Here is a 10,779-nt window from a genome sequence, read left to right as displayed (position 1 = left end):
TTGATAGTTGAACTAAATTGTAAAATTTTATTGAACTTTGTGGCGCGGTAACATATATATGCCATGTAGGAAAGAGATATAGCGTAGAGTGGAAAGTATTTTAATTTATTTTATTACTTAAATAGAGTTATTATTTTATTTACTTAACATGTTAAAAGATTATTTCAAACTCACTTGTAGTAGAAGAAAAGTAAATTTTAACTCTCTTACTAAGTTATTTGGAGACATGATATTGGATGCTTATGTGTCACGCCCCCGAGACCCGCCTATTTGGTCGGATTTGAGCACGCCGACAGATCGCCGAACGGACAGAGTTTTTTCTGTACATCTAAGGCGTCGCAACCATATAATACAAGGGGTTCCAACCAGGAACAGATTTAATACATGGATTGCCTAAGAAGGATACCAAAAACATAAAACAACTATGCTATTACAAGCATTCACATTACATACATTTTACATATTACATTTTTCATTTAGCTTCCAAATACAATCCACTTAGTACAATTTTGTTTCTCTCATTTCCTTTCCTTATACCCTAAGCTATGCCGACCCAGGGTACTTCTATCTCTGGTCTCAGTGGTAGAGCGCACTATCTACTGAGCTACGCTCTTTCCTCGCGCCGCCGCGCCGCTCGCGTGTGGACCTGAAAAACGTGGGATGAGAACTATATAAGTAGTTCCCAGTGGATACGGCCACCCAAAGGAAAAGCTCGACCCACCAGGTCTAAAGGAGGCAACAAAGCAAGTTAGTCCAACAGATATATAATCATCACATAATTACCATACAACTAACCGCAAACATACTTATGCCTCACAACATGCAATATGCAAGTTATGCTACCAATGCAAGTAGATCTACTGATACTACTTTCTATTCCATAATCCTTACCATTTGCCATTTTACATTATTGGCTATTCTCTATCACTTGCCATTTGCTCCTAAAGTTCATTTACCTTAGTCAACTATGCCACCCGACTCGCTCTCGAGTCAATCATCTGCAGAATACCGTGCATATCCAGGCCTGAGGAGAGGATCCTGCCATGCACATCAGTCTTCAATCCACAAACCACATCGCCCAACGGGTCGCAAAGAACTGCGTACAGCTGTGGTAAGGGATCCCCCGATGGGATAGGAACATGCCGCATACACTCGCAGCCGAAATCCCCGATAGGAAGAGGAACTTGCCACATGTACCCTAGCACCCGAAGATTCTTCCGGTGGGAGAGGAACATGCCACATACACCCGCGGCCAAGAATCTTCCATAACCACAATCCTCGAAGTTCTTCCGGTAGGAGAAGAACATGCCATATGCACCCACGGCCAAGAACTATCGAGATCCACAAGTCCCGGGATTCCAAAATTCACTTTCCATGTCTCAAGGGTTGCTCTCATACCCTATAATGTCAACCTCTCTAGGTTCGACCCATGCATATCCTAGTGGCCATTCTACCACTATAATCTCCAACCTAGGTTTAACTACACTAGGTCCAATACCACTACATCTCATAAACTAAGTTTAACCAGTTCAATGCTACTACATCTCATAACCTAGGTTTAACCACACTAGGTTTTATGTCATCTCCACCTAGATTCACTCGACTCTACGTTCACTGTTCAACCTATGTTCAATGACACTAGGTTCGATGCCACTCATGCTACTTGTTATCCTAGTTGTCCAACGTAGGATTCATGGTTTTCATGCCACACTTGTCGCATTCTCTACTCTTTCTAGAGTTCATCGACCCAAGTTCAACGTTTATATCTAGGCATACATATATCCATATCCTATATGTCCATATGCCTATATTTTTCATCCAATGGTAGTCATGTCACGCCCCGGATTACACGTTCCCCGGGCACGCCGACAAATCCGCCGTATACAAAGGAATTTTCCCTGTATACGAAGCGACAGCTGTACCTGTAAAACATACAATACTACAAACAGTAGTATAGAGCTGCTAGAAGAACTAGTAAAGTAAAAGAAATCGAGTTTCATATACATACACTGAATCCCAGAGTACAAAATTACTCGCGCTGGCGAGTTAAAAGTCTGTATGTACATGAACCCAAACCAAAACATCTACCTGCAGTAGGGGTGCCTCTAGCTCTGCTCCTCGAGTAGGGCTCTAACTCGCGACGCCCTTGCCTGGATCCTGATCAGCAACAGCAGCAGCCGAAGACGAAGGCTCTGCAAAAACGGGGTAACAACTGGGCGTGAGAACTACTGTAGAAACAAGTAGTCCTCGGTGGGTGCCGCCCTCAACAATCATCGGTCCACCACTAAGTCTACAGAAGGTAATAAGGCTAGCAGGAAAAGCAGAAAAAAAATCTACAGCTACATATCGCTACACTAGCATGATCTACACTAACCAACTGTAGTAAAAGTCACAACTGACTCAATCTCACTAGGGACTGTGAACACACCCGTCCCGCCTGTCGGATCGAACCCGTAACCTACTCCAGGAGTAGCTGGCGGGAAAAACTCTCTAGGGACTGTGAATACACCCATCCTGTCTAATTAGGTAACACCGTAGCTCAAGAGTAATCGGCGGAGAAGACTCTCTAGAGACTGTGAATACACCCGTCTCGTCTACTAGACTACACCGTATCTCAAGAGTAACCGGCAGAGAAAACTCTCTAAAGACTGTGAATACACCCGTCCCGCCTAATTAGACTACACCGTATCTCAAGAGTAGTCGGTTCCAGAAAAGGTCCAACAGGACGGCTAAGACTCCACTCACGTCACAACCTCACTAAAGGTAGGGAAAAGCGTAGTGTCTCACCCGGGCTGCCCAAAACGGACCCACCCTGCTTGTATCTAGCTGCGCCGTACACCACCCCGAGAGTAGCCGGCTCAAGAACTGTCCAACAGAAACTGCGACACTCATCGCACTGAAACCTCATTCCGGAATGGCATTCGTGGGCGCGACCCAACCGAGTTTACAAGTGTCTCTGTCAAGTTCGTGCTGCTCTCACAGGCTAAGGTCAAGTAACCAACTCTAACTGGTCTAACAACTAACAGATCACGTGCCCTCAGCACAATTCGTCGCCAAAAAGACGATACGGGTCCACCATCAACCCCGACGGCCTCCAACAGTCCGGAACAGCCTGAAAGCTACTATAAAAAAATTCACTCGGCATCCCAGCACGAGCGTAAATACATTCTAATCTACCTGGGATACTCACTATGATGATACTGCAACAGTATAAACTCATACAACGGCCCCTAGAGCTAAATCAGATAGTTTAACATATGACGATTAATATCGCAAGTTTTCTCCTAAGTCTTATCCAAGTCCAACATGTATGTATATCCATAGATAAATAGACTAAGCTCCAATTCAGATTATTACAAAACTAAATCAATGAACCGAGCAATTGCGACACGCAAAAAAATTCCGCTAATACATGTTAACTATATAGGCACTTAGGAGTAAGCCAATGATTAACCCACCTCGGCTACTAATCCCTGGCAGCACGGAACTCCCTCGGCTGCGGAACAACCTGCTGGATCGACTGAAAATGTTCGAGTCCCGAAATCGAGCTATCTCCAACTATAAACATCGAAAATCCTCAATTCAGTCCAAAATCCACAGCAGCAGAGTAAAACAGAGTTTCGACCAAGCTAACCTTCACCAAATCCCGCAAGTAAGGGCTTCATGGATTCCTCTTGATGTCCTGAATCCAGCGAACCAAGTCTTGTCAAAATCCGATGCTCCTGCGTCGAGTACGAGCTGAAATACTAACAGTCGACGATGAATTACAGCAAAACAGCATCACTTGAGTTCGAAGTAGTAAGAACTTGCCCAAAAACAAATGGAAATGCTGAATTACCCACCTCGACAACGCCAAGCACTGCTGCGACAGCAAGAATGGCGAAAACCCACGCTCGCCCAGCCTCCTCGCGCTACCCCGGCGTCAAAAGCGTGCTCAAACGGTCCCGCGGCGCGACGTTGGCGACAAACCTTCCAACCGAGCTTCTTCCTTGCCTTCAACAGGATGAGAGTGAGAGAGAGAGAGATGAAGATGAAGCAAAAGGACTCCTCTCTCTCTCTACACAAAGCTATATAGAGAGAGGGAGAGCTGCTGATACAAACGAGGTGGAAATTTACTCAAATACCCTCTCTCCTACCCCCTTGTACCGGTACACGGGCTCCTTGTACCGGTACACGGGCTCCTGTACCGGTACAAGAGCCAACCCGAGGGCAACCTGCGCGCAGCCTCACTGGTTGTACCGGTACAGCCACGCTGGTTGTACCGGTACAGCAAGCAGAGAAATCTGCTGTTTTGCAGATTTCTTCGCTATAAGCTGCCCTCGCGTCGCACGGAGTCTGTTTTGCGTCTATTTGACGCCAACGCGACTCGGACTTGTCCCGACACTCTCCAGAGCTGCCGACAAGCCTCCACAACAGTACACCAGGGATCTCACAAGTCAATACATAGCATCTATCTCATGCATTCACAATTGTAATTAAACTACCATTACATGCATCAATAATCAACCATACTTCACTCTTTAGCATGGAAGTGACCTAATCACTTCGGTGAAGCACAACCTACCTCACGATACTTTCCGATTGCTTGTAGACACTTACAATCGGGCTTCCGCGGCACACGTTGCTTGGTTCTGCTCGAACTCGCAATCGACCACTGAATGCTCACCGATTTTCAACTTAGAGTTGTCTGGGGCTCTACTCTATCTTTCAATTAGAGGATTAGGAGATCGATTAGGTTCAAAACCCTTAAACCCCAAAACCCCTATTTCCAATCCTAGCTTTTCACATATCCTCCAAATAACCCAAAAATTCATGGAGCAACATATTAATCAAGCTTAGAATAGTCTATCGATCTCTAGAATCTCATTCATAAAAGATTTAACCAAATCCTAAACTTTTAAACCGAAAACGAACCTCGAGTCGGAAGCACGCCGAGCCACCTAGCGCTCGAGGGCTCGATCCGTCACTCCCAACGCGTTCCCAAGCTCGCTCTCCGCCAAAACCCCAAGTTTGGGAGAGATCAAGAGAGAGGAAGAAAAGATTGAGGGAGAGAGAGAGCTTGGTTCTCTCTCTCTTTCTCTCTCTACAATGGGTGTGTGTGTGTGTGTGTTTTGGCTTAGGAAGAAGAGAGAAGGGATCCGGACCCTGGCACTAGGGTCCGGACCCCGAGAGCATTTCCAGCTCAAAACGAGCTAGAAATTCCCAGCTTGCTCTCCAAGGTCCCAACCACTTACGCAATACACTCTGAATTTCACCGGAACTATTTTAAACAACTTTTCAAGCTAATATCCACCGAAACTTCATAACTATAGAAGTTCGGTATATTACATTATGTGGCATAGATCATCATCCAATATTATCAAATGAATAATTTGGGGAACCTCTAGAAATAATTTTTGTTGGAAGATTCCCTATAGAAAAGTTGTCCCACTTCCCTTCGTCGTTTAGTGCAGGTCCCCCAGGAGAATTGTTCACCATGGGAAACTATTGTGTGGACCCAAATTCTACGTACCTCAGTTTCTAAAGATATACCCTAGAGTATTGATTGGCTCGAAAAAAAAAATAAATAAATTATTTCTGAGATGGGTACAACTTTCGAGATAACTTTGGAGATAAACAGGAATAGATCAATTTTATGTTTGGATAAAAATTAGATTATTTTCGAGAATAAAGAAAATAGTATTTGGATAATTAGATAGAAACAATAGGAATAAGAGTAATTATAGTTTTAAAATAATAATATTTTATATAACTAATATATTAACATCAAAATATTAATTAAATAATAATTTAACAAATTAATTAATCAACTATATAATCATAAATATTAAAAAATTAATTAATTAGGACATTAATTAATTAGCTATGAGTATTGTTAATTAATATATTAACTAACTATAAATAATTTGATAAATTATAATAAATTAATATATTAATATAATAAATTAATTAGTTAATTATTTAATTAGTTATATTGGTCAAAATATTAATTGATTAATTTTTTAATTAGATAATTAATTATTATGAATAATAAGTTAATTTACTAAATAGTTAATTAAATATTTATTATAGTAATAAATCAAGTTGGCTAATTATTAATCTAGCTAATAGGTTAATAAAATAATATATAATAAATTAATTAGTAATATTTTATTATTAAATTAATAGAGGTATAAAGAGAAGGAATTGTTATTCCACTATAAGGATGGAATAATAATTTCACCCCTGACGAGCTATTCTGAAATAAACTCATTAATTCATCAACTAGTGTTGTGGTGAATTAGAGAGGTAAAGTTCCTATTTTATCCCGTAACCAAAAGGTGAAGAGTTAAGGCCATTAAATGCTCCAACGGTCATCTACGCAATATATATTTTCCAATTTTTAATCATTGCTAAGTGCTAACCGCTTATTTTGACTAAAAGAGCCAATTTTATAATATCCTCATATAATTTCAGTGAAAAGGTTCTGTCCATTCCAAACACTGTTTTGATATAATAAATTCTACCATAGTATTGTGGCAATCAGCCACCACATTACCAGAGAAAAAATTTCTTCACTATAAATTTTGCAAAGTATCCCAATAGGCCCTAAGTTCCAAATAAAGTGTAAAGGATCTAACCATCGTACAAAGCATGCTTGGGCGACTAAATTGTTACAATTGTGGTGAGGAAATTTGTAGTAAAATTTTCTATAAACGAGCCCACGGTAACATGGGCTATGGAACCAATAAACTCTGATGACTACAACCAAAATATACCGTATTTCTATGTGGTCGAAAATAGCACGCAGGTCACAAAAGTGCGCGCAGGTCACAAGAAAGCTCAGCTCAAGATGCAAACATGCATTCGAAAGAAACATTCGATGCTCAATCTGCGCCATTAATCTCTTTGTGCTTCAAATCCACTCATACTTCAAACCACCTATAGCGTCTTTGAATTTAGAGAATAATGGGCGGCTCAAATTGAGCCACCGAATTAATTTAGTTAGTGCGCCCTCCACCCGACAGACACACTTGGTCACAAACAACCTAAATGGCAAGCAGCGACACAGCAAAGAAAACAGGCTCGTTTAAGCATAACACAAAACAGGCTCGTTTAAGCATAACACAAGTGCATAACACAAGTTCGAACATGAGTTTTTCCATGTCCAGCAGTTTATCTGAGTCCATTGAAACAAATCCTACGAGAATAATTGTAATTGTCGTCGTTCGATATTTCATACAATCCAACATACAGATGAAAACATTTTTGTTTTCTTTAATCACCACCTCATCATTTTATAGAACGGTGATATCAATAGAGCTAAAATTGTTATTCACAGAGCAGATTCATTAAACTTGATCATACATCCTACCATTTGAACGTGGATTGAGCGGATCCAATGTGTCTCTCTATTAATAACAAGTTCTGCTCTACTAATATCACCGCCCTTGTTTTATGAGAATGAAGGTGCTAAAGGTCATGTATCTTGCCCTCTCCTACGAGTAATCTGCTAGAGACACCTCTCAGCTGAAAAAACAGAATTGGACCGAAACAAGATGAGAGAAGAGAGACCACTGGAGAGACCACCTGCCGCACTATTTTCCCACTGCAGCAGATTTCTCCACCCAGTAGCTAACTCAGAAAACATATTAGTATCCATTAATGTGCCTTTGATGGGGGTTTGCTGAGTACAGCTCCCTGTTGTTGTCGGTCAACCGCGAGAAGGGCGCCACCTGCTGCTGCCGGCCAGGCAGATTGCTCCCCTGGCTAACAAGTGCAGTCCCTGATCCTGAACTCGATACTGACTTCGAGAATGCTTGAGCAAGCACCAATGCAGATGCGCCTTTGCCAAAGCGGGGGGCTCCGGGAGGAGCTTGTTGAGGCTTGGGTGGCTCCTCTACTAGTATTGGTGGCTTACGCCAGGTCTCAGGTTCCAGGCGTGGTTGTTGTTGTTGCTGCTCGAGTGGTTTCTCAGAGTCCCTATTAGTCCTCCTGTTTAAGTAGTCATTGTTATTATTCCTCCATGAAGATGAAGATCCCCTATTTGGCGTGTCAGCCACTACTTTATCACCGTCCGAGGGGCGATAGTTGTCTTTTCTATCGGCAAGATCCCTTCCGCCCCTTCGTGCAGGAACAAAACTGTCAACAGTCCTTTCCCTTTGCCCGGTACTTGGACTGGCATCCAACTTAGGCTCTGTCTTTGGAAGATCGTTTTTAGCCCTTGCAAATGTCAGCAGAATAATACTGGTTAGGAAATATAGATGCATGCTAAGAATGATACAGCAATAAACAAGAAAAAAAAGTGCAGGAAGCAAATTTCAATGAATCATCAGATTTCGGAACTCAACTGAAGGCAATGAACATCAGTTTTGACGTTGAAATACTTAAATGCTTTTTGCAACTACTTGATGCTTATGGAATAGAATTTCAAAAAAATATGATATTTCATACTTTCAAGGTCATGGATCACATCTAGCATTTTAGATTTAGATTTCAGTGCTTTGGCTTTAAGCATTGGGGATCCCGGTGGACACACCATGGGGCATGCAATAACTCCTCGAAATGATGGGACATTGATTTGATTCGTTTTTTCTTAAACCAGCCAGCTTTATTTTCCTATCTTGTCCCAACTCATGTCCGCTTGCCTGAAAGATTGTGACCCACAGATGGTTTCTAATAAACCTAGAAAAATGGTCAAGAAAAGTTCCCCCCAACACCCCCCCCCAGGAGGAATTATGACCCGACTTAAATCAAACATCAGATGAAACTGACACCGCCAACCAGACCTGCTTAGCTCAAGCCTAGAATCTGACTGAAGTGGGACCATAATTGACCCAGTGGCAAACAATTAGTTCAGACACGTGATTTAGTATAATCATAGTATTGGCCTTCAATTGAGAAATAGACTTGATTTGAGATAAACCTACCAAAGAGATCACATCAGTTTGCTTCTGTTGTGCCAACGCCATGCCCAAAATCTTTTTCCAAAATCTATAACCATGTCACACGGTTTCATACTCTGATAGTCAAAGCTCTCACTCAATCAGAGAGGAACTTACTAGACAAAATAATTTAGTCCGCTTTTTAAAGACGAATGTCTTTCGAAGATTAGCTACTCTGCTTGTTCTATGAATTAGGCACACGAAAACCACAGGAAGTAGGCTCAGTCTACCATTTTTACGGTGAAGCAACTTAATCTAAACTCAGAATCACAAAAACTGGAAAATAAAGGAGAAAAAGGAAAATATTGAACAGAAGAAAAGGAATAGATATGGGGATGAACTGGAGCGGATCGATAGAAAAGAGGGTAACAACTGATGAAATCAAGTCCGGTTTTCCAGATATACAATGAAAATTGAATTTAAATCCAATTAACTTTCTGGACTCAATCAATTTGGACTTTTGGAAAAACAATAATTCCTTCCACTAAAACCCCATCATAAAAAAAGAATGTAACAGTTATTCCATCCTTCCTAATACAGTTAGACATGCTTCATGCCAAACCTCAATTCATTCCTATAAAATTGCACAGGCAATGTAACAGATTAAGACAAACTCCCAATGAACACATTAATTACAAGTAATTTCTATCCACATATTTCCTCGAAACTGACCAATATCTTTTCTGATAAAATATATGCATTTGAGTTTGTTTGAGATCTTAAAAGCTCTATTCAATGAGATCATATCATTTAACATGAGACTAGGAACTCTCAACAACCTTTCTACAGAGATCTCAGCATATCTAATATTATCTGACAAGATCTATCATTTTAAATTTGAATTTGAGTTTTCATAAGCGATCTTTGATGCTCTAACTGCCAACAAAAGTATGAGCAAAATCACCACAAACTCAGAAGAAAACCAATACATTTGAAAATGTATCTAAGTTCACCATAGTAACATGTAGTCAAGCAGACGATTTATGTCAATTTAGTATTGCTGCGAAAAGGCCTCAATGATATTTGGTAGAGGAATTCATATACCTCATAACCATTAAACCGTCTCAGAATTCAGCTGGAGATCAATTTCAATCTAAAAAGGAACGACATATTAGCAAGTAACAATGTTAGGGCCATAGAGAGGACTTACAAACAAGTGGTAAGAAAAGTGGTACTAAACAGGATCTGAACTTGATGGAACTTCTTGACCAGCAGAAGAAAATGAGTCAAGAACAAGGAATTATAGGCGAAAAAAAGGCGACAATCATAAGAAGATAGCACTTGATCAAGCTGACATCTATGTTTAAAACAATAGCTGCTATGGATTTAACTTGTTTCACCTCAGTAATGCAAAGCTTTACAATAACTTTAACGGTGATTTAATTTCCTTAGTAATGACCATATAATTGCTTTAAAGTTTTCCATAAGAGATCACTTGGGTAGTCTTCTTTTAGTTGTTAGATCATTAGAAATCAGATGAAAATGAGGGTTCCGTAACCTCTTTAAAGGGTCGTGCCAGTAGGGCTGGCAAATGAGCGAGCCGGCTCGTGTTCGACTCGCGTTCGACTCGATATTTGGCTCGCTCGAGCTCGACTTGAAATTAAATGAGCCGAGATTGAATAAAAAAAAAGGCTTGAAATTCATTTCAAGCCGAGCTGGAGTATTGCTCGGCTTGTTCGAATTAGGCTCGAAAAGCTCAAATATATATAAGATCTAGACTTTAGATCTCAAATATAAAAATTGTATCATCACTTTTTGAAGGATATTTATTTTCAACTATTCATTTTTCTGTTCACTTGATGGACAAGAGAATAATATCGAAAATGTGTGAAATTTGATTTCCAGATAGTTTAAA

General features: G+C 40.6%; 1 protein-coding gene and 1 long non-coding RNA gene across 7 annotated transcripts in view; both read right to left on the bottom strand.

Moving 5' to 3' along the window:
• On the bottom strand, positions 404 to 5,442 carry LOC109708446. Of its 5 annotated transcripts, none has more exons than XR_002215734.1 (6): positions 4,915 to 5,442; positions 4,565 to 4,700; positions 3,843 to 3,993; positions 3,635 to 3,746; positions 3,459 to 3,558; positions 404 to 646 (listed from the first exon to the last, which is right to left on the bottom strand). It is a non-coding gene; the product is annotated as an uncharacterized LOC109708446 (long non-coding RNA). The 5 variants fall into 5 exon arrangements; XR_002215731.1 differs by having other exon boundaries at positions 3,635 to 3,738; positions 4,565 to 4,704; positions 4,915 to 5,431; XR_002215730.1 differs by having other exon boundaries at positions 3,635 to 3,738; positions 4,915 to 5,429.
• The window catches only part of LOC109708915 (protein FAM110C), a 32,519-nt gene continuing 28,808 nt past the window's right edge, over positions 7,069 to 10,779 (bottom strand). The window contains exons 6-7 of one of the 2 annotated variants that reach the window (XM_020230850.1): positions 9,969 to 10,017; positions 8,083 to 8,202 (exon numbers count right to left, since the gene is read on the bottom strand). In XM_020230850.1, coding sequence (XP_020086439.1) covers positions 9,996 to 10,017 — 22 coding nt within the window. In that variant the 3' untranslated portion in view covers positions 8,083 to 8,202; positions 9,969 to 9,995. Of the gene's footprint in view, positions 8,203 to 9,968; positions 10,018 to 10,779 lie in introns of both variants that reach the window. The other variant, XM_020230849.1, reaches the window with a different exon arrangement.

The sequence above is a fragment of the Ananas comosus genome, linkage group 4 (genome assembly GCF_001540865.1).
Source record: "Ananas comosus cultivar F153 linkage group 4, ASM154086v1, whole genome shotgun sequence".
In the NCBI taxonomy this organism is placed as follows: Eukaryota; Viridiplantae; Streptophyta; class Magnoliopsida; order Poales; family Bromeliaceae; genus Ananas; species Ananas comosus.
Note: the sequence above shows the minus strand (reverse complement) of the source record. Positions and strands in the feature narration are given on the sequence as shown.